This window comes from Neolamprologus brichardi, chromosome 7, assembly GCF_056152115.1.
Source record: "Neolamprologus brichardi isolate AB-2024 chromosome 7, ASM5615211v1, whole genome shotgun sequence".
In the NCBI taxonomy this organism is placed as follows: domain Eukaryota; kingdom Metazoa; phylum Chordata; class Actinopteri; order Cichliformes; family Cichlidae; genus Neolamprologus; species Neolamprologus brichardi.
In genome coordinates, this window is record NC_142110.1 from 2,910,049 (window position 1) to 2,934,239 (window position 24,191).

The window sequence follows — 24,191 nt, forward strand, 5'->3', positions numbered from 1 at the left end:
ACATTTTCACGCTGCTTTTTTTGTTTTTCTAACATCTTATCACGCACATCACAAAGACGTCGACCACTGGTGTGCTGAACACCAGTGACTGATTTCACCTATTTTTACATGCACGTCTGGGTTTACTCATTTCAAACTTCTTATCAGGAGAAGCAAAACCAGGAACCAAAACAACAAGATGCTCTTTGTGAAAGTAGCATCACAATAGCTGACAGAAGTGGGCAAGCGTCACACCGAAACACACCGCACACCAGGCATTCTAGCGTCAACAAAGCTAGCTCCACGAGTCATTTAATCTCCCTTTTATTTTCTTTGAAGGTACACTTTATAAGACCGTAAAGTGCGTAGATTCTTAAACCTTTGGGAAAGGGACGAGAGGACGCATAAAAATCTAGCTTTTACATTCAGATCTAGCAGACAGACGTTTTGTGCTCTTAGTTTTTATTTGAATACAGGCGACTGGGGGCGGAAATAGTTCAGAGAGGTGAGCACCAGCATTGAGCACGGGGGGAGGAGGGGGGGACGCTGTGGAAAATATAGGCACATTTCCTCACCACAGTCCGTCGTGGACTGTGACTGATCTCTGTGACACATTTCATGGGTTGGTGGTGGAAAAAGAAGAAAATAATCTTAAAATAAAAAAGGATGTACCGACTGCTCTTCTCAGCTGACACACGGAAACAAATTTGTCCCAGGCTTAACAGATCATGCTCGCGTAGTCTATAAATTACTTTAAATAATAAAATTAATTACAGCATTAAAAACACATTTACAGTTGTTGCACCAGCTTGCTAAACCGATTGTGCTGCTTATGCATCCAAACAGAAACCCTGACACGTGGATAATGATGATCCCTGCTCCTCTCTGTCGTGTAAAAGCTGCCACATTCAGCCAACTCTGCCACTGACTGTGTTTTCGCCCATCGCTGCTACGTAACCGCAGGATGAGAACTAAATTTACATTTGCAGGTAACGTTGCTCGGGGGAGGTTTAGAAATGCATCGAGCATGTCGAACGGAGTCTTCACAGTATTGTTACTATTTTGTGAAAAAACACTGCTGTAACTGGACATATATAAAAATATCCTCTTATATATCAACACTGGAATTATACACTCCATTAAAAACTTGTCATAGGATTAAAAATCGCATCCATCCAGTGTTGCCAACTTAGCGACTTTGTCGCTATATTTAGCGAGTTTTCAGACCCCCTAGCGACTTTTTTTCTAAAAAAAAAAAAAGTCGGGTAAACTTTTTTATTTTTTAACAGCCCTCTGTATCTTTAGCATCATTATTGCATCCATACAATATTGATTGTAAATAAGGTTAGCACGTTGTTAAAGCAGGCCATACAAAAGGCGTCTTACGTTTTGCGTCTTACGTCTTACGTTTAAAAAAAGACGTGAAAGCGCATATCACTTTTACTCTCAACAAGCAGCGGGTGCTGTAACGCAGTCAGTTCTTATTTTACTCTTATGCTGTTTTGTGGATCACGAGGTTTGAAACTACTTATAAACACACACACACAAAGTAACTCCACCAGAGTGCCTATTTCGGGTCACTTTTGCCGGTCCAAGCCCGGATAAAGGAGCAGGGTTGGAATTGTGACATTAAAAAAACCAATAATTGCTAAAAGAAATTTAATTTGTAGTTCTAAATAAACTCTAAATGCATTTAGGACGTTTTTTACTCACTTTATGTCTCTTCCACGATGTTATTTCTCTCTCCAACAGCGTAGGTTACAATTACATTAGCATGACCAATTATGCAAATTAGGCGATGATGTCATTTAGTGACTTCTAGCGACTTTTAGGACAGCCAATAGCGATTTTCCTTACTGAGGAGTTGGCAACGCTGCATCCATCGGGCTCTACTTCTAACAGAATCCATCTTTACACGTTAATGTTGCTTCATCTGTAAGTTTGTTTCAAATTAAAAGTTTAAAACTTTCTTTTGCTTTTAAGAGGAGAAATGAGATCATCATTATCCAACCACATGATCACTGTTACAGATTTGGAACAATCTCAACCAAAAAAGGGGAAATACTGTAAATTCTTTATAGCACATTTAGAGGTTTTTCTATTTAATAGAAACAAAGTCTGACTAATGTCTGTACATAAAAACAAAACTGTTCATTTAGGGGGAAAACAAACATTTATACTGTACATGTACAGAGAAATACAGCACCAGCAGACTTAGTTGGACCACCTTTCCTGCTGTGATTCACATCCTCACAGGGTACTTTGTTAAGTCTGCAGTAGTCCACTGGCTCAAGTCCATGAAGAGTGATTTTGCGCTGTCATTAATAGTGCCTGTTTGAGGGAAGGTGATCTATCCTGAGGCCCCCTCTGTTCTAGTGTTGATTGTATCAGAAGTGTCTGTTAGTAATCCAGCACAGCTCTAGCAGTGAATCTTGCAGGAGAAAATCCAGGCGTTAACAAAGACACACGAGAGACACGAGGAGAGGCAGCTTATCCAGCACTTTGTTTCCCGTGCTGTCTTTAAGATAAAGATTCGACGACAGAACGGATAGCAAGTGTTCGTATTTTGTGCGTGCAGAATAAATCTGCACATCCCATCTTTTTATTTGAACAATCCACCTGCAGTTTGCATGTTTGTTTGTAGACAACAAGCCCTTATGTGTTATCAGTGCCGGCTTCCTCCGTGTTGTTGTTATCCGACACGCCGCTGCCGTTGGTCTCGGGACGTTCCGGTATCTCTCCCTTCACCGCCACTCGAATTACTTTCAACCAGCGCTGCTTAAGTTCCTCGGTCTCAGCAGCAAAGTTGTGGGTGGACTTGGACTGGGAGATGTGGAAGCTCGCCGGTGGGTCTGTGGGCCGGGCGGTGTCGTCCACAGAATAACCCAGCAGGGGTATGGTGCACTGTGCTTTTACATCCTGAGAGGAAAGTCAAAGACTTCACTGTAAATGATCTGCTAAATTAACATATCCAATCATATTTTTGGCTGGAAGTAGTGGTTTTACCTGTGGAGCTCCATAGAGGTAAAGCACCAGACTCTCCTTCTCAGGGATGACGCACCAACACTTCTGCCAAATTTTGCTCTTCTCAGAGTGCTGCAGGAAGCCACACATGATGCTGCTGTCTGCAAACTGACCGGCTTCAATCTGCAAACATGAGCACAGCTGATGTTATTTCTGTCACATGACGGTTTACTCCCATTACCATTTTAACTTTCAAGTGCACAGTCACTTGTTTTAAGTAAGTTAGCTGCAACTATTGTTGTCTAATCCATCAGCCACACAATGTATTCACCCTTCATCAAGCTTATTATTTTAAAATTGTTGAAGCTGTTTCACTGAAATGTTTTTGTTGTTTTTGTCGTTCATCTTATCTTCACTGATATAAATGAGGGTTCGTATTAGACGACATCAGGTTTATTCACCTCGAGAATCCCCTTTTTCTTGCCCTCCGCTATCGCCTCTCCAGTCAGGATGCAGTGGCAGTCCTTACACACTTTGTTCATTTTGTTGCCGTCGTATTCAAGCGGCGCTTTATAGTCCGAGCATTTCCAGCACACCACCTGTAAGAGACAGGCAGCAATATTATTAGCAACAATGATAACAAGAGGAGGAGAGGAGAGGAGAGGAGAGGGGAGAGAGAGGAGAGGAGAGGAGAGGAGAGGAGAGAGGAAAGGAGAGGGGAGAGGAGAGCAGAGGAGAGGAGAGGAGAGGAGAGGATGGGAGAGGAGAGGAGAGGAGAGAGGAGAGGAGAGAAGAGCAGAGGAGAGAAGAGGAGAGGAGGAGAGAGAAGAGGAGAGAAGAGCAGAGGAGAGGAGAGCAGAGGAGAGGAGAGGAGAGGATGGGAGAGGAGAGGAGAGGAGAGAGAAGAGGAGAGAAGAGCAGAGGAGAGAAGAGGAGAGGAGAGGAGAGAGAAGAGGAGAGAAGAGCAGAGGAGAGGAGAGAAGAGGAGAGGAGGGGAGGGGAGAGGAGAGGGGAGAGGAGAGGAGAGGAGAGAGGAGAGGAGAGGAGAGGAGAGGAGAGGAGAGGAGAGGAGAGGAGAGGAAAGGAGAGGAGAGGAGGGGAGGGGAGGAGAGGGGAGAGAAGAGCAGAGAGGAGAGGAGAGGAGAGGAGGGGAGAGGAGAGGGGAGGAGAGGAGAGGAGAGAAGAGAAGAGAGGAGAGGAGAGGAGAGGAGAGGAAAGGAGAGGAGAGGAGAGGAGAGGGGAGAGGAGAGAAGAGAAGAGAGGAGAGGAGAGGAGAGGAAAGGAGAGGAGAGGAGAGGAGAGGAGAGGAGAGGGGAGGGGAGAGGAGAGAAGAGAAGAGAGGAGAGGAGAGGAGAGGAGAGGAGAGGAGAGGGGAGGGGAGAGGAGAGGAAAGGAGAGGAGAGGAGAGGAGAGGAGAGGGGAGAGAAGAGGAGAGGAGAGGAGAGAGGAGAGAGGAGAGGAGAGGAGGGGAGAGGAGAGGAGAGGAGAGGAGAGGAGGGGAGAGGAGAGGGGAGAGGAGAGGAAAGGAGAGGAGAGGAGAGGAGAGGGGAGAGAAGAGGAGAGGAGAGGAGAGGAGAGAGAAGAGGAGAGGGGAGGAGAGAGGAGAGGAGAGAGGAGAGAGAAGAGGAGAGGAGAGAGGAGAGGAGAGGAGAGGAGAGAGGAGAGAGAAGATGAAAGGAGAGGAGAGAGGAGAGGAGAGGAGAGAGGAGAGGAAAGGAGGGGAGAGGAGAGGAGAGAGAAGAGGAGAGGGGAGGAGAGAGGAGATGAGAGAGGAGAGAGAAGAGGAGAGGAGAGGAGAGGAGAGAGGAGGAGAGGAGAGAGGAGAGAAGAAAAGAGGAGAGGAGAGGAGAGGAGAGGATGGGAGAGGAGAGGAGAGGAGAGGAGAGGAGAGGATGGGAGAGGAGAGAGGAGAGGAGAGGAGAGAGGAGAGAAGAAGAGAGGAGAGGAGAGGAGAGGAGAGGAGAGGATGGGAGAGGAGAGAGGAGAGGAGAGGAGAGGAGAGGAGAGGATGGGAGAGGAGAGGAGAGGAGAGAGGAGAGAAGAAGAGAGGAGAGGAGAGGAGAGGATGGGAGAGGAGAGAAGAGAGGAGAGGAGAGAGGAGAGGAGAGGAGAGAGGAGAGAGAAGAGGAGAGGAGAGAGGAGAGAAGAAGAGAGGAGAGGAGAGGAGAGGATGGGAGAGGAGAGAGGATGGGAGAGGAGAGAGGAGAGGAGAGGAGAGAGGAGAGGAACTCTGCAGTCACTGACTCAGCAGCGCAGCAGCAACTTTTACTCCCTTTATTGCTCAACACTCAGTTCCCTGAGTTTTTAGAGCAACTCATTTGTTCAGCGTTTGATTCGATACATTTATGGCAAGAGGACTAAAAACACCTGACTTCAAAGATTCAGAGGGGTGATCCACACATTTTGTGGTTTAAAACGTCATTCGACATATTTGGTGGAAAAAAACATCACATAGGCAGTATCTGAGTTTTTCAATTCAATCAATTCAACGAATGGGGTCTAACCTCTCTACCCTGCACTGTGCATACACATGCATGGCACCCACAACAGAAACATTACTCACGTAGCCGCAGGCTCTGCAGTGGTGTCTCCGACGTGTGATAGCATTGAAAGACTCCTTACACTTCATACACATTGTCACTTCGTTGTCACGGATCCAGCGCGGCGCACGCTTTCCCAGCTCGGCTTTCTGCCATTAAAAGAAAAAAAGCTCACTCACTGTGGCAGCACAGACATGTGTGGGCAATTCAACTCTGTGCAATTCGATCCAACACTGACCGACACTTCGTCCACGTCTTTTAGTGCATTCTTGAATGACTCGTTTTTCTGCTGGAAGATCTCGATGGTCGCCTGGAAAGCCTGGAAAAGAATAAGCAAGACAGGGGGTGTCACTTTAAACGTGTATGAAAAAAAAGAAGAGTTAAATAGGAAAACCAGCTGGAAATTACGTACCTTGATCCAGTCAGCCTTGTCTTGCTCTGAGCTGATGAGGTGGAGAAAACAAACAGAATTCAGTTTAACACATAAAAGACACACAACAGCAAAAGGGCTGAGAACCGCTGATTTACAGCATCCGAAAATGAACACTGGTGCAGTCGTTTAGCAGCCGTTTCATACATATAACATTGTTTTTGCACTTTTAACAGAGTGCTTAACACTTGGGTGCTGAATGGAGAATTTAACTTTTGCATATTGTGCGTTAATGCTGCTCGAAAAAGAGCACCTGGCCTGGAGTTCAAGTGTCCTCTCCTTCCCAGACACTTGGAAGGTATGAGGGTAGTCCTCATTGATTGTTTCCAGGACCTTCATCCCATCGATGCCGATTCGAGTCCTCACCGTATATTTAGGACCTCCCAGGCTGAATTTCGGGACGCAGTATAACAGCATATTGTTGAACTAGGAGAAAAGGGGGAAAAAACCACTTTGCAGTTGAGTTATGTAACCATGTAAGCTGGATGCATCAGCGCTATTGCAGTTTCCTTCCTGAGGGTGAAAACCTCAAACTCTGCAGGTAACCCGAATCACGCACACGGGGCACATTCTACGTTCAGCTAATTAGAAACAGACACAAGTTAATCACATCATCTGGCAATCGCAGTAATTGAGAGACTTCTTCATGTGCCTCTGATGCATCCTTACACAGAGGTGGTCCTAGCAAGAAACGATTCACTTGTTTCAATTGACTGGTGTGGGCAAAGCCTCGCCTCAGCATATTTCCCCGCAGTGTCCTTCATTATACAAGAAGGTGTTTCTCTCACCAGGAAGAGGTATCGCTCCATCGCTGACGTGTTCCTGGCCGCCAGCTTCAAGATGTGGCCCTCTTTGATGAACTCGTTGGAAGGATTGACAATGTCCTCCTCTTCACCCAGCATCTCGTAAATTTCCAGCAGTTTCTTTAGATTTTCCTAAAAGATGAAGTTACGTTCGTCTTAGTAACTGTTAGAGAGGATCTGTATCAGCTGGCTAAAGCCAATCTTTACTTACAGACTTTCTTATGGCACTGTTGGAGTGAGTAGCTGCCGTTCCAATAATCTCTAATGATTCTGAAAAAAAGGGCGGATAATCCAGAAACTTAACAGAATCATTTTAGACACCCTCAATGAAATGAAGCCGATTCGTCACTGTGCAGCGTTCAGGTGCCGCTCCTACTTACTTTCTGCATCTCTTCGATCGGGGTCGTCCTGAGGCAGCTTCTTCAGGTAGTCTTTAAGCAACATCTCATATCGAGGGACGCGCTGCACCGGCTCCAACATGTGATGCTGAAGCGTTAGACACCCACAGATCTCTTGACTCTGTCCAGACAGAACAAGAAAGCTTTGATTTTCCTTTATCATACAAATCCTCCCTTAGTGATGCTGCAATAGACATAGGCTGCCGGGGGATTCCCATGATGCATTGAGTTTTTCCTTTCCAGTCACCTTTCTCACTCACTATGTGTTAACAGACCTCTCTGCATTGAATCATATCTGTTATTAACCTCTGTCTCTCTTCCACAGCATGTCTTTATCCTGTCTTCCTTCTCTCACCCCAACCAATCACAGCAGATGGCCCCGCCCCTCCCTGAGCCTGGTTCTGCTGGAGGTTTCTTCCTGTTAAAAGGGAGTTTTTCCTTCCCACTGTCGCCAAAGTGCTGCTCATAGGGGGTCATAGGATTGTTGGGTTTTTCTCTGTATCTATGAAGCGCCTTGAGGCGACTTTTGTTGTGATTTGGCGCTATATAAATAACATTGAATTGAAATGCTTCGTAGCACAACAGAGGCTTAAGCATAAAAGCCACAACACGGTATGAAAATGCATTTTTTCCTTTACTGGACTCTGTTACAGTGCATACCTGTATCTCCTGAATTATAGCCTTAAACTGAGGTGAACGGTCTGTCCACTGCTTCAGCAACTCCATGGCTTTGTCGAAGTTCTTCACATATTCTGCATACATTTTGAGGAAGGGTGTGAGTTTCTGCAGGATGTCCCCAATGCGAGGTTTAGAGTCCCTGCAGGAAAGATGTGGGTGGGGTTGTAAAAGTAAAAGATCTAATTTAGTACAAAGACAGTTTCTCTTGTAGCTTGCACCGGCTGAACCGTCCATTTTTATTCCTTGTACGTGTACATGTACTGAAATAGCTCCAAAACTGCTGATCGTGACCTCATGCATCATCAGCGCAGCGGTACAAGCAGCTGCATCAGCACTAGTTCGAGTAGCTGAATCTCACCATTCTCCCATCCGTTTCTCCAGGTCGGGAAGCAGAAACTGGCTGTGAAAGGCGTGGATGGAGGAGATATTGGAGAAGATGTTCTTTACTACGTCCACAGGGAACGTTCCCTTATTGGCCTCCTCCATTAGCTTAGCACAAAACTCCTGAAGAGACATATACAGTGGAAACAAATGAGGGTTTCTGTTCTGCGCAATGTTACACCTTTTACAATGGAAAATGGTCAAGAAAACAGAAGTGGCCTCTCGCTGGGTTCCTCACCTGGTCCAGCAGGTTCAGTCGAGCCACGTAAGCCTTCTCTGTGTGCAAGAGCTCGCTGGCGATTTTAAATAGTTTCTGTTCGTTTGTCTCCTGAAAAGAGAGAACACACACACACACACACACACACACGTGAATTCTTGCATTTCTGGCTATAGCACATGAAAGTCTTGCCGTTGCCATGTAAAGTACCTGCATGCCGATTTGCAGTAAAATTGAACTGAGATTATTCTGGGAATTATTCAGTTACTAACGTGTGAAAGTGCTATTCTGCTGAGAGACGGACACATACAGAGTCACATCATTTACTGGCAGCTTAACAGCGTCTGATACTTCTCTAACAATGGCTTTGTCAATTCCCACATCTTTTTTTGAAAGTGTAGCTTCCCGTCCCTTTGCTAGTTCCCTTTGCAAGATTTCGTTCACAACTGAATTGAAACTACAAGAACTGTGTGACCAGTGAGCAAGACGACGTTTATAGCTGTACATCTACCAATGTGGGTTCAACGCACTGCTGTTCACTGCAGCCTTGTGTTCAGCACAGCTTTGCTGTTGTTACACACACCGGTGCCAAACTAGGTATCCCCGACAGAATTTGTTTCCCCTGCGTCGGGAGCACACGCTGGACTGTCCAAATCACGAACAAACAGTCTCCAACATTGTTGATTTTTAGTTTACAAACACTTCTTATAATGACTAACTACTCCTGAAATTTTTGAGATGTTAGCTCTTTATACAACGAAGTTATAGTATAATATCAATCTGATCCTGCCACAATTTGTTCCCCCTGTGTAAATCACGGACAAACAGTATCCCACATTGCTAATTTTTAGTTCACAAACACTTCTTATTATGACACATTACTCCTGAAACTTTGGAGGATTTATATAGCAAAGTTACAGGTGAATAAAAATAGTCATCAGCCAAAATGTTAATGGTTTGTTAAAATAATCTCATCTGATACCCCGTGAGCAATAAATATATAATTTTCTGTTGTAACCCTCAAACTGAATGGTAATGTAACGATACTAATTTTTAACTTTTTCACAAAATGAAAACATCAGTACTTCCTGCGTGCTCCCAGCACAGGGGAAACAAATTCTGTCGGGGATACCTACTTTGGCACAATACCGGCAAGCAGCACCTGTGTGTGTTTCATTAACATGACGCTAACAGTGAACTGACATGTGGTACTCGAGGACCTTCGAATGGGAAATGAAAATGTGGAAGAAGGGAAACGACACCAAATCCAACAAAGTTACACGTCTGTATAAAACTAAGCCTCAGGCGAGTGGTTAGTAAAGCCACGAAGCCGTGACAATAGCACACTGACGCTCACCTGAAAGGTTCCAGAACAAACTTTAGATACACTCATTATCAATCATTGTTTTTTTTATCAAGTTCTTTGTTTCCCAAAAATACAACTTTCACAATAAAAAGACATTATAAATAGCAAAGTGCACTGGCCAGTAGAATCACTCGGATCGAGACTATAATATATATATATATATATATATATATATCTCTATATCTCTATATCTATATCTATCTCTATATCTATATATATCTATATCTCTATATATCTATATCTATATATCTATATCTATATATCTATATATCTATATCTATATATCTATATCTCTATATCTATATCTCTATATCTCTATATATCTATATATCTATATCTCTATATCTCTATATCTATATCTCTATATCTATATATCTATATCTATATATCTATATCTATATCTATATATCTATATCTATATCTATATATCTATATCTATATCTATATATCTATATATCTATATCTATATCTATATATCTATATCTATATCTATATATATATACACACACACCATTAAATTGCACGTTCCAACCAGCAGTAATCGCTTTACTCAAAAGTACAGTACCTATACAGTATAGTACAGTACTTGGGTAGGCTTCTGTAAATATGGTACTTTAACTTTAAAACACAACAGCTATGTTTTACACTTTCAGATTAACAGTTTTCCATTTCTAAAGATCGCACTTCTCCTGCCTTGGCAAAAATCTTGGCGGCTCAAAGTTACAACTTGTTGTTTGCATCATTCACAAAACATGAATTCAGTTTGTTTAGCAGAAACGTATATTGCATACTAAGTATTAAACTTGTGGTCTGTGGCCCATTTTGCCATTGTAATGCTTTTGCTTTGAATGGTTTGAACAGAAACTACATTGCATTTATCCACCCAAATACCAGTCCCATTAAGTGTCCCAGTGAGTCATGACAGCAGAGCAGCATTAACAATGGCAGGACTTCCCCTAAATCAACAGGAGCTTGTTTAAACACCTGTGACTTCCCTGTCAAACTGTAGCTCCATTAGAAGCTATTAACGCAACAAAACCAAATCTGAATTGTGGGTAATGTTCGTAAAATTAATCACTGTAACAAGTAAAATAAGTACAATGTTATTCTGGGTTTATTTGCACTTGTTACTTTAAGAGTACAGAAGAAACTAGAAGACAGTAAAATATGTTTCTGACTTTTATTTAGTTCGTTTTTAAATGGTAGGACTTGTAGCAGTGATGAATATCTTTTGCACAGCAGAGAGGCTTTTCCTTTCCCACAACACGAGATTATCCAGCTGTCTTTGTCACTGTGAAGACTGAGATTGATCTGAACCTGAGATATCTATAATCACCAGACAACAGCAGGCAAAACGGGCTCCCATGGGAGAGATTACTGAGTCAGCTGCTTAAATGTTGACAACTGTTTGCCCTTCACAGAAAAATACCCCACTGAGACACACGCACAAAGTGCTGAAAGAAATGCATACACTTCCCCTGTAACTCTATCCTTACACCGTTACAGTCACCCAGAGATGAAGTAGTTCACGTGATTTAATCATACTGAAAGCTGAGAAAATAAATAAATGCTGAGTTTGTCTATCAGAGATGAGTCAGTGCAGCAAGGCAGCTTTGATGTATTACATAGCAGGTAGAAATGCACAACAGGAGCACAAAGCAAATGCTTAAACTCAATACGTACCTTGTGGTCTGTGCTCCCTTCTTCATTCTTGTGCTCGCCTTCTGTCTTAGCATCAGTCTCCTCATTCTCAGTCTCTGTACCAGTCCTGTTCTCGTGTGAAGGCGTATGATCATCGCTCTGTTCCGAGCTCCCCATATCTCCATTTACAAGCTCAGCAGTCTCTGTCCTCACACTTTCATGATTCTCCTCCGTGTCCTCCTTCTCCTTCTCGTTGTCCTTCTCGTTGTCCTTGTCCATCTGCACTAGCACCCCGTTAGCTGCTTGCCCGTTGGCATCTTGTGTCGTGGCCGCCGCAGAGGTGTTCCTGCTGGTCTCCGTCTTTGGACATGCACGGTGAGCTGGACTGCAGTTGGCAGACTTGTTGATGTGTTTGAGCGGTGAGCTGTCTCTCTTGTTTTCTGTGTTGCTGGAGGAACAGAAGAAAAAGCAAAGGAGGAAGTGGCTCAGTCTGGGTAAGAGTGTATAAAGGGCTAACAAACTAAACTAACAAACCTTCCCAGAATAAGAAAATAAGGGAGGGGGTAGGCTGGTCCATACCTTCTCAAGATGACATATTGTCAGAGTGTGCACAACAGCAAGCAGAGAGCTTTTGCACATGAGTGTGAGAGTTAAAAATAAACCAGTAGAGATGCACAAACTTCCTGCTGTCTTATTAGGTTGCTGACTGAGAGCTGAGAGGAAGTGTGAGTAAAGCAAAGGGGCACAGTAACGAGGAGCAATAGGAGGAGCAGAAAACTAAATCACCACGACTCCCGAGAGGTAGATGCTGCACTACTTCCCCACACATGGAAAACCTCCTTTATACATTCTGCTGCAAGGCCTCTTTTATGCTTAGCATCCAAATGAATGAAATGAAAAAACAATTTGCAGAAGACAACTGACACGCAGCACAGACATGGAAACTAGATTGACAACAATGTGTGTGTGTACAATGTCACCATTCAGCTGCTCGACATCCTGTACCGGCAGTCGGTGCAGCTGTTTCCCAGCAAATGATCCTCCACACGTTCAGTAGCAACAGTAGCCACTGTGTCTCAGCTAAGATTATCTGAACTCAGTACATTAAAGGCAAAACTGTTAAAAAGTTACCACGTCTAAATCCGGAATCTAACGTTTACTGATGCAAAAAACAATCGTTTCCAGTAGAAACAGGAAGTATCAAGAAATAGAGGAAGAATGAACAGCTGGTGAAACACCCGACAGATGAACGTGTCGGGGGCCGTCACCCACCTGTGGTGTGGGAACATGAAACTATCTTTTCACCGCTCAGAGTAAGACTGACAGTTACCACAATTAGTGGGCGAGATACTATTTAATACAGTATTCAGAAACAATGCAGCCGCATCACTTTGTAGGTGCACACATCACTTCCTCCTTCCACACAAATAGCACAGCAAGTGTTCCAGGACGTGACAGTGTTTCAAAACAGGCTCAACCAGACACGAATTAAGAGCAGCTTCAGTCGCGGTGTGGTCGTCGCCTAGCTGCCTTCAAGGCAGCCAAACCTTGTGAACCAGATTAGTACATTAGTAGGTTAATTCTGTTCACAGAATCTGTGTGAAGCGTTTCTCTTCTTTGAGCTCCAGGGCCACTGGAGGGATAATCCTCACTGCCCAGGAGTGCCTGAATGAAATAGATGCACCAGATTCCTCTGATTAACCTCATTTCACACCAGAAAATGCGATGAAAGGTGCAAAGAAAGCCTGGAGACCCGGGGAGATTTTAGAGATCCAGGCCAGAGATGAGACAGATTGTAGTGGGCTGCTACTGCTGCAGATTGCATATTTTAGGGGTGCAACTGTACGAACAGACAAGGGCACCATTGTTGTGCCTCTCACTGCTCCCTCAGAGACACAAGGCTGCAGCTACAGTGCAAACTTACACGAGTAAAGCACAACAAGTTAGACACAGATCAACACTGGAAAGATCTTACAGAATCTAACTCACAATTTAACTATGAGGCAAAAATATCAAAGTATTCACATTCGTCAAAGATTTCCTACCTCATCCTCCTCTCGCAGCACCGACTTCTGTCCCACAACCAAATGTGGACCCGTGTTTCCCCTCGCCTGTACAAATCTCCTTTCATCCCCTTGCTAACACTTGGCTCAACAGCCACAGACTAATCTCCTCTTACTCTCTCTAATGACTCTCGTCCGAGGTACGATCAATGAGTCGCGGCTGAAAACTTTGAAACTTCTGCTTTTTTATCCTTGAAATAGTTGCTGTAGAAAAGTTGGGAAAGACCAATTTCTGTCACTGTGATTACAACAAACCAGAAGTTACAAAGATGAAATCTTTCAACCACATCGAGGCAAAAGCTGCTAATTCAATCACACATCGTGACGGAGTTTTAAATCAGTAAAAGCAATAACAGAGGCTTACATTTCCTAAACATTATTAGGAAAATAACAGAATGAGCAATTGATCCAAGTAACTGCTCATTTCTGCAGATATCGAGGCAGAGAAAGTTAAGAGGCCGAACCTGTTCTCCTCAAAGCGGCTGATCAGGTCTAAGACTTTGGAGGGTTTCTCTCTGGGTCTCTCCCGGCTGACAGCCCCCGTTTTTCCTCCTCCACTTCCGTCCTCCATGCTGCTTATAAGTGGGGGTTTCTGGATGTGGCCCAATGGGGATGGGATATCTGTCACTGGGCTTTGGAGGTGCAGCGGCTTTGGAGGCACTGGATATAAACAGAGGAATTTACAACATGAGAAACGTCCTGAATACTAATCACAGCTTCAATTCATTTTCTTACTGCAATCTCAGTTTGAAGCTGAAGGGGGCAGCATCAGCTGTCACAAGTGACACCACCTGTAGGAGCCTGAACTGTAATAAACGTCCTAAATGTAATAAAGAAATAATCAGGCTTGGTGAAAACGAACTGTGCATGGCTTTGCAACTAAATATCCTGCCTGACTTACAGCAGCAGGAAGAATGGAGCTCTGTTCCCTGCATTATCTGTGCAGAATGATTTACCCAACGCAAACACAAGAGGAACGAGTCTCTCGGTTCACTGAACCCAAGCCAGCTTACATAACTCTTCTTCTGGTTTGACCATTTCGTGGATGTTAACAATGTCAAACAGCGTCCGTAAGCACTGATTCATTCAGTGTTTTTCTGCAGATTTACAGAGTAAACAAAGACGAAGTGAAAAACAAAGCAGTAGAAAGGTCACTGAGACCACATGTTGTGAACCAAACACCGAAATGCTATAATAATAATTCGTGTCTTCTAAGATTCTCACTTTGTGGCGTCTGGCTGAATTTCTTCCCACATGCTATTATGTACCTGGTGGTTTAGACTGCAGCCGAGGCCTGCCGCCGGGGACTCTTCCATTGACCCCTCCCCGGCTCTTGTCGGTCGTCCTTGCAGTCACCCGATTCAGACACGCCTGCACACTCGGCGATTCGCTGCGTTCTGACCCTGGGCTGCTGCCTAGAGCTAAAGGACACAAAGAGAGGGCGCACAAGCTTAAAAACAAAATCGATAATGGAATCAAAAGCATTTTTATACAAAGAAGTGAGAGTGAAGAAACCAAAGACATACGCATTTTACTGTTTTATCACCACAGGTATTATCGGCATGACTAATATTTACGATAGGTGACGCTGATATATGCCGTCACTCTGTGGTAGTACATGACTTATGTCGGTGCAATGTTTTACATCAACTAGGGATGCAACGATGCCAATTTTTTCAAACCGATACGATACCGATACTTGGATCTGAGTACTTGCCGATACAGAGTACAAAAAACGATACTTCTACCACACACACACACACACACACACAAATACAATTAATTGGAAGACAGGTTTTATTATATTCCCTGCCGATATAAAAAATAAAATCTTAATAAAAATGACCACAAAAAAATTTCAAGTGAAAAATAAGCACTTCTGTTAAATTATTGCAGAGTCTCCACATTGTAATTTTACAAAATATCACTGAACTATTGGCACTGTCTCGAGCTTTCAGAATAATAAATAAACACTTCTGTTTGGAATAAAATAAATACAAATTAGGTTTGCGAATAAAATAAACTTTTAAATTATTGTCCATTAGTGTCCATATTGTAAACAAACAAACAAAATAATTATTATTAAATAAATAATAAAATATAAAAAATTATAAAATAAATAATAAATAAAATAATAATTGGCCCCCTACTGGCCAATCTAAAAAACTACAACAGAAATGACAAGCCACCCTCTGATTAATGAAATAAGTTGGTATCGGTTCATGGTATCGGTTAACTTTTACGAGTATGAGTACACACACATTTTACAGTATCGGCCCTAACATGTGCATCCCTAACATCAACTACTTTCAAAGGTGAACTATGCTAAAACACACGTTTTTTATTAAGAATGGATTATTTTGAAATATAATATCTGAGTCAGAACTTGAATTTTACACCTTAATTTTCATAACAACCTCTGTCTTGTTTTATTCAGTATTACTGGCGGCCTGAAAAACCAACGTGCCATTCCAGAAACAGATATGCAAACATATTCTCCTCCAATTCGCCTTGTAAAGGAAAAAATCATTCCCATCATATATTAAGTGCCATAAACAGCTGAAGAGCACACAGAGGGTGTCATACACTTCAGTTGATTATCCCAGTTAATCATCCAGCTGATGATCAGCACCAGTGAGACTTTTTACCCAACCAGCTGGCCACAGATGGCGCGGCATCAGTGTTTAGATAGAGCTGGCAGACCGACTTAATGGAGCAGGCGACACAGACTGGCAGTGTTTACAGTAGCCTAACTCGACCTCTCTCTAACCTCGCCAAGCACACACACACACACACACACACACACACACACACACACACACACACCTACACACACACACACACACACACACACGGTATGAAGGAGCAGCCTGTTAAAGCAAATGTCCAAATATGGAGTTACACTGCTGAGAGAGTGAAGACCCTCATTATTCTATAAGCTGTTAGTACATTAGCTTCCATTTAAGGGGTGTGTGTGTTTTAGCAAAGGTAAACCAGCTGATGTATAGCTTGGATGTAGCTTCCATAAAGCTCTGACACTGGTAAACTACAATCTACTCCAGAAGTTGTAGAGTTAAGCACATCCAAGGATGCATGCTTTACCTGGACTTCTTATAATTTGTGCTTGTTCTGGTTTCGGTCAGTCTGTTATTACCGAAAGTGAAGAAGGGACTTCATGTTTCCGGCAGTCAGGGATGCTAACATGCACAGAGAAATGTTTCATCTTTGAAATGAATCATTGAGGAAGGACCTTCATTTCTTTACAGACTCCGTCCCATCATGTCTAAAAAAAGAGAAATATATCTGCCACTCAAATAATCAAACATGTAAAGTAAAGTGGCTGTAATGATCAACCAATGAAGAGAGCAAAAGATAAACTGAAAATTACTATATCTAAGAACACAGTCACTGGACATTTTATTAAGAACACCCTGCTAGGGCTTAATTGGATTGTTTGTGGTATAGAGTCAACAATGTGCTGAAAACATTCCTCACAGATGATGGCATCATGAGGTTGTGCTGATCAACTGCCTATAAGTGCATGTCAGCTGTGCATCCATGATATGAATCTTTGTCACATCCCAAAAGTGATGTGTGGTGACCAGTGTTGGGAAGGTTACTTTTAAAATGTATTCCATTACAGATTACAGAATACAGAATACATGCCCCAAAATGTATTCTGTAACGTATTCCGTTACGTTACTCAATGAGAGTAACGTATTCTGAATACTTTGGATTACTTAATATATTATCATGCTGTTTACAACTACATGAATGTACTATTGCTGTGATTTATTACTGTTACTGAAGGTCCGCGGCTCCGAACCGTAGTAAAGGGACCTCTGGCTAATACGGTGGGTTCTGTGTCGGCTCGTAGCCGAAAACTAGCTTTACTTTGTTGTCTGGGTCAACTTTGCTAGCAGAGACAGAGAGAGGCGTTGAAAGGCTGCTCCAACAGAACTTATTGTTTTTGGAGGAAAACACGAACACGGTGTACAGTCGAGTCTTAATAGCTTACTTACAACTGGGCTCGTCAGGCTCTCTTCTTGGCTGCAGTGGTTATTATTATATTTACATGCTTCCAGCTCCCGTTTTTGCTCGATGACAGCTCGTACTTTTCCTTTTTCTCCCTCCCTCACTCACAGACACATAACGGGTATGGCAGTCCATTCTCCCTGCAGCACGGACTACACTGCCCATGATGCTACATTCTTTAGAGCTATACCTGTAGCATTCTGCCTGTTAGCTTAGCACAACAACAACAACAAAAAGGCGCTTGCTCACCCAGGAAACACGCAGAGAGAGAGCGTCACCCTGTAACCATGGCAACCGTAACGCTGCCGCCTGGAACAACAGAACGTAGCTGTCAAACAAAACCCAAACAGTCCTGACCCGCCACAATATGAAACAGGGAAGTACCGCCGTGTAATCCATTTATTTCAACAAAGTAACTGTATTCTAAATACCACCTTTTTAAACGGTAACTGTAACGGAATACAGTTACTCATATTTTGTATTTTAAATACGTAACGGCGGCACATGTATTCCGTTACTCCCCAACACTGGTGGTGACTGTGGAAGCCATTGGAGTGCAGTAAGCTAATCGTCGCGTTCAAGCAACCAGTTTGAGATTTTCTGAGCTTTGCCACACGGTGCATTATCCTGCTGGAAGTAGCCATCAACAGATAAGAACACTGTAGTCAGAAAGGGATTGATGTGGCCGGCAACAACACTCAGGATGTAGTGTTTAAACAATGCTTGGCTGGTAGTGTGCCAAGAAAATATCTCCCACACATGACACCACTGCCACCAGCTTAAACCGCTGGTGTATGGTAAGATGGATCCATGTTGTGACCCCACCTTTTCTGCAGACCTTTACTGTAATTAGTGGGTATTTGAGTTACTCTTGTGTTCCTATCAGCTCGAAGCATTCTCCTTTGACCTCTGATATATCAACAAGCAGAGAACTGCTACTCACTGGGCAGTTTCCCTTTTTTCAGACTATTCTCTCTAAACTCCAGAGATGGATGTGTGGGAAAATCCCAGTTTCTTAAATACTCAGACCAGCCCCTCTGACAGCCATGCTGCATTCAGCGTCACTGAAGTCATCTCTCATCCCCACTCTGATGCTGGGTTTAAACTTCAGCAGGTCGTCTTGACTATGTCTATGTGTCTAAATCTTTTGAGAAGCTGCCATGGGATCGGCTGATTAGATATATCTGAACAGGTATACCTGTTGACCTGGGTGTTGGCTGTATTGGGATGGCTCTGTTCTGGGATACTGGGTTCTGTTGTATATGCAAAGCCAGGAGACAGCACTGAATAAGGTAGACGTCAGCGATGACAATCGTGATACTGATTAAGACACAAAAACATGAAAAGGAGGAGATGGGTTGGAGGTGGGTTGCACAGGGGCTTGCAGCTGTACCAATTTTCAAGCAAAAAGATATAAGTTCATCTTTTTTTCTATGTTATAACTACATTTGATTAATCAGACATACAGTACAGTTGATAAGCTGATGATGGAAATAAGTGTTGTTTGTATCCTTAGGGGAAGTAACCTGGTCTTCGAGTGAGAGCTTAATGTACTATATACTTTGGAGTACCTCTCCAAATGCAGCTTGTTTACAAAAATGTTGTTACTATGTGCCAACTTGGTTCCTGGAGCACCAGATTGGTCTTTACTAGAGTAATCTTTATCTTACCAATCTTAAAGGGAAAGAGAAAAAGAGTAACCACAAAATCATACAGTCACAATTTCTATTTTAAAGGGTGGACCGTAATTAAAGACAACAAGTCTGGCAACTGTCTGACTGGAAGCGGTCCCACGCTGTGTTTGGGAGGGCTTTCTTTCTAAACATGGCCCCAAAAAATACCAATCAGTTATGAAGGCAGGCCGCAGGAATTTTTCATGATTAGGTGCCTGACTTCCACTCTCAGCCACATTAGAGGTCATAAAAAACATCTTGCAAAACATTATGCACCACATTATAAGTACACGGTCTGAAACGAAGTCTGCCTGCAAATTGCATTTCGCATGTGGCATTTATCCTGACTCCTGAGTACAGGAGGTCCAGCGTCCACAGCCCAGCTTTGCTTTCCGGGGTTGTCAGTAACCACGTCAAACACAGCGGCTCACGTCTGAATCACCTTTATATTGCAGCCTTTAACCTGAATAGCAACACTTAATATATCTGTAGACTGTGTCAAGACAAGAGAGATGTAAACAAAGATATAGATCTGAAATTGCTTCGATGTTTTGCTGTCAGTTATGTAGAAGAAGATTAGATGTCGAGATTTTAAGTCACATCGTTTATTTTTAACCTCTTATCTCGATCAGTAGAGGAAACGCAACCAGAGCTGTTACACTGAAAAGGAAGTTTTTTCAAAACTAGTGTTTGGGAAGAAAGTCCCGCTGCTGGTAACGCACTCATTCTGGCACCTTCTCATTAAAACTGTCTTGGCACAACAGACAGCCATGTGCAGTAAATTAGAAGCAGCCAGACAGCGTGCTGCGAAAACACTTTGATTCTAATCCTCATCTGTGTGACGGAGGAGGCGGCCTGCTGTCTGGAGTACGAGATGGATCGGGTGGATGCGAACACAAAAAGGATGAACTTTACCTTCTTTTCATAACTTTTGTGTTTTAGCAAGACATTTCCTGCCACTCAGTTCTGTTGTGCTTTTACAGTAAACAGATAATCTATTTTTACTAGAAACTGAAAACACTGCTGGATCACTACTCGATCCAGGAAGTGAAGACTTGACTAGTCAAACCGAGACTTGACTTGTTTCTTTGTTGCAAGATTCCGAGGCTTGTAACCATGGTAACTATCCTTTTACCTTGAGAAAATGTAACATTTCACTGCATACTCCACGGAGCCCAAAGGATCAATATCAATAAATTCAAAGCTGCAGAGCCAGAAGAAGAATTAACAAATGCTCATGCAAAGCGTAAGTACGCATGAGAGGTAGAGCGGAGAAAACTTTCTGGTTTTACAAAGTACAACAAATCCTTGATTTCAGAAGTTTCCCCAGTAACAGCATCTTTCTTCACAGTGTGACTCTACCGTCTGATGGAGCTTATATCAGAACTGGTTCCCCAACATTAGATTAACTGTGGAAAATCCCAGCAGTGATTTGTTGAATGGGTGAATTAAGTTTACTACACGCTGAAAAAATCCATCTCTTCAGCGCAACAAGAAAACAAGCAAAGTCCGAAAATAGTGAAATCCAAACTAATTCCCAAAATAGCTCCAGGCACACTACATTCTTCCAGTTTGTTGTTGAAACCTTATCAGCAACATCACAATGATTTGTTTTTACATTTTTTTGTCTTAATAATGTTTCAAGTAGATTTACAACACTCAATAACATTTAGCAAAATGGAAAGATTTGAGGAAACACTGGACATAAATGATAAAAAAAGATCACCGGTACCAAAATCACCATGCCAACACACCCATGATGCCAGATGATACCAAAGGTATATTTTCACCCTCTTAGTTTAGAAGGTTAACAAGTCTAATGGGCATGACATCAGGTTTGCAGGCATGCATGAAAACTGAGAAGATGATGGATTATCAAAGGTGCCAGTTGGTACAAAGTTTCACCATACAACAAATGTTTAACGCAAAAGCTCAAATTTCAACTTTTGAGTGCAGCTGCAGAAGTCACAAACCTCTGTAACCATGCCGCTGTATCGAGACTAAAAGCTGCTCCCAGGAAATCAACACGGGAATGTTAATACAGCAAAGATGAGCCGCTTTTCTAGTTTTACATCTTGCTTATTTACAGCTGACCTAATTGTTCTTATGCGAATGTTCAAGATATTTCTACCACCTGACTCCACCTTGTTTGAGAACCGTCACCTGACAGCACACCTGTCCGACCTGACTTTTATGTTTTCCGCGTCTCTTCTTGCGTGTCATGTTCTTTTTGGCCCTCTTGAGGCAAAATATGTCCTGATTCTTAGGTGTGAGAGCTCGAGGTGAAAACAAAAGGCACACCCGACTGTGCGCAAGCAGAGGAGTGGTTGACATAGCTTGAAACTGAGGCTTCGTCTTCTGCCATTACCGCGAGGGTGTGACAGAATGTCCTTGTGATCAACCAGGAAATTCTGAGTATTTTTAATTTTAATATATTCTGCTTCATCTTTGTAAACTCTGTGGCATTTAAAAGACAGTTTGAGCTTCCACACCAAAGTCAAGGAAGATGAGGGAAGAATGAGGATAAAAAATGAGTTGAAGTGAACAGCAGCCTTTAGAAACATCTGTCAAGCTTCAGTCCTTACGTGGCTATGATGAAGTTTGCAACTGCAAATTCATGTGTAAAGTGCGTTTGTAGGCCACTCCTGTGTTATTTGTATGAAAGGCTCAGACAGGTTGGAGTGTAAACACTGCAACACTCCCATAAAAGATAAAAGAGCAGCATGGGCATGAAAACGTGAAAGACTGCTGTCACTAAAGTGTGATCACACAGTTTTATTTAACACAAAACGTGAGAAGAAAACTATATCTCGATAACTACACTCAGCAGAGACAATCCAAGGATGAACTATTCTGCCAAGCTTGGAAAAAAACAAAATCCCAGTGAATGAACTCACCCTGTGTTTGAGATAGACCGGAAAACAGCTGCAACGTCGATCTCTACTGTTGTGTGTTTGAGTGTGTGTGTGTGTCCCAGAAGAGCTGGAAGTTTAGCATCCGTGTAATCTTCCCAGGCGGTGCTGCTGAGAATGACTCAGCTCAGGAGGGAGATTTACAGGGCAGCAAAAGACTCCTCCTTCACTCTCGCTCACACACCCCTTATTTAAGTGGCTTTTAAAAAGTACCGATTCACACAAACCGAGAGTTGCACACACACACGCGCACAAAGACACCTTCACATGAACTCTGTACCTTTAACCTCACAGGAACTGCACACTTAGACCTTAAAAGGTTCGAATCCATAGAAAGAAAGAGAACAGACACAAATGCCTGTCAGAGCGACACTTTTCCAGAAAAATAACAAATTTCAGAGAATAGAAATAAATGTAATTTAAAGTTATGGAATAATAAATTATCCTGTTATTTTCAGGTACACTGAAGGGTTTTCCAGCTTCCTCTCACTTGTGAAACCCATTTGTTACAATCACACAATGAAGCAAACAGCAGAAAGCGAAACAGGACCACTAGCAGAGGACAAACTTGTTTTTCAAAAAGCCACAGCACTTCTTCCTCCATCAGCGTCTCTTATTAGTGAAGCACCTGATCAATGATTGACAGCCAACACAGAAAAAGCAGCCAAAACAGCTTCACTGCAGTTCTGTCATCCTCAAATCTAATCGAAGCCCCCAAAAATCAGCTTGTCCTCTTAAATATCAAAATGAGGCTACATTAAAATGAAGCAAGAGCATCACAAAAGGAATTATGGGAATAAACTAAATGTACCTTTTACAGAAGTCTCCACTGGGAAGTGCAACTCAGTCTTCTCCATGTTCTGCATCTAACGTGTGCTGCACAGCTGCTCCCTGGTGTCTATGTGGTGAAAAGGTCTTGGTCTGATCTGCGTTGCTATGTATCAGCTTTGAACCATCACATGGTTTCAGATAAAAAACCCCAACAAACAACAACAACACAGGAAGCCTTAATTTAAGTCACGCTGACACCTCTGACAGAAACAAGTCTTGACGTCTTGCTTACTGCAACATGTAAACGCACTGCAGGGAGTGATGAGCATTATCTTGTTCCTTCATTAATAAACTAGTTGGACCAGTATAAATTCAACTCCTGTTAAATTATCTGTCTTTACAAGACTGCAAACCACAACTCCCGTCATGCTCACCTTGCTTTGTTTGTTTGTTTGTTTGTTTTTACTTTTGTACGTTTTGTAGAAAACTGACAAAAAACAAAGTTGGTGGTTTTTTTAAATGAATGCTGTGACTACTCAGAAATATTTATTTTTATTAACAATTGAAAGTTTTCTCGCTCTAAATTTCCACCCTGATATGTTGTTTGGAGTCCTGGTGATTTTTTGTGAGGTTTGCACAGTGTTGGTCAAGTTACTTGAAAAAAGTAATCAGTAACTAATTACTGATTACTTCCCCTAAAAAAGTAATCCTGTTACTTTACTGATTACTTATTTTCAAAAGTAATTAATTACTTAGTTACTTAGTTACGATTTACAACCTGAATAGGTGATAAAGTGATAGATCTTTCAGCCCAATTCTACTTTTTCTGCATAATCATCATACAAAATGTAATCAAATGGAAAAGTCTCTTTTTAAAACTTGTTTTATTAGTTTTAATCTTTTAACTTTATGCATCAAGCAAAAATTTAATTATCTGCAACATTCTCTGACTGGAAGAAATTAGTTTAATATTTAAACCTATTTTCTGCACATTCCAGCACATAAAATAAAATATTTTTTGTGTGTTTACACTCAGTCTTTCAAATAGATGCAAGTAAAACACAGCAGAAAATAAATAAAGTCAAAGACTAGCAGTCCTGTTGCTCTATTTTCACCTGTAAAGCAGGAGTGGGGTAGGCGGAGGGTTACCCTGGTGCAGGTGTGCAGCGGTCAGTGGAAGAATCCGCGAGTTTCTCTGTGAGTTTCCCATTACGTCATTGTGCACTCGGTGCTTGTTTGGAAGTTTAGGGGTTTTTTCGCTGTAAAAAGAAGTTTTCTTCCCACGCACAACGGACACTAATGTTTTTGTCACTTTTTATGGAATCAAACTCAAAGTAAGG

General features: G+C 42.5%; 1 protein-coding gene across 6 annotated transcripts in view; it reads right to left on the minus strand.

The window, feature by feature from the left end:
* Nucleotides 1–286: 286 nt before the first annotated feature.
* fgd4a (FYVE, RhoGEF and PH domain containing 4a) overlaps nt 287–24,191 on the minus strand; it is a 58,210-nt gene continuing 34,305 nt past the window's right edge. For 4 of the 6 annotated variants that reach the window (XM_087842828.1, XM_087842830.1, XM_087842831.1 and 1 more), the window contains exons 3-18: nt 14,729–14,881; nt 13,925–14,120; nt 11,440–11,845; nt 8,412–8,501; nt 8,151–8,296; nt 7,775–7,931; nt 7,097–7,235; nt 6,928–6,986; nt 6,702–6,848; nt 6,167–6,339; nt 5,896–5,926; nt 5,722–5,802; nt 5,507–5,632; nt 3,405–3,542; nt 2,986–3,126; nt 287–2,898 (exon numbers count right to left, since the gene is read on the minus strand). In XM_087842828.1, the coding sequence (XP_087698954.1) occupies nt 2,635–2,898; nt 2,986–3,126; nt 3,405–3,542; nt 5,507–5,632; nt 5,722–5,802; nt 5,896–5,926; nt 6,167–6,339; nt 6,702–6,848; nt 6,928–6,986; nt 7,097–7,235; nt 7,775–7,931; nt 8,151–8,296; nt 8,412–8,501; nt 11,440–11,845; nt 13,925–14,120; nt 14,729–14,881 (2,447 nt within the window). In that variant the 3' untranslated portion in view covers nt 287–2,634. Of the gene's footprint in view, nt 2,899–2,985; nt 3,127–3,404; nt 3,543–5,506; nt 5,633–5,721; nt 5,803–5,895; nt 5,927–6,166; nt 6,340–6,701; nt 6,849–6,927; nt 6,987–7,096; nt 7,236–7,774; nt 7,932–8,150; nt 8,297–8,411; nt 8,502–11,439; nt 11,846–13,442; nt 13,728–13,924; nt 14,121–14,728; nt 14,882–22,065; nt 22,239–24,191 lie in introns of those variants that run through there. The other 2 variants (XM_087842832.1, XM_087842833.1) reach the window with 2 other exon arrangements.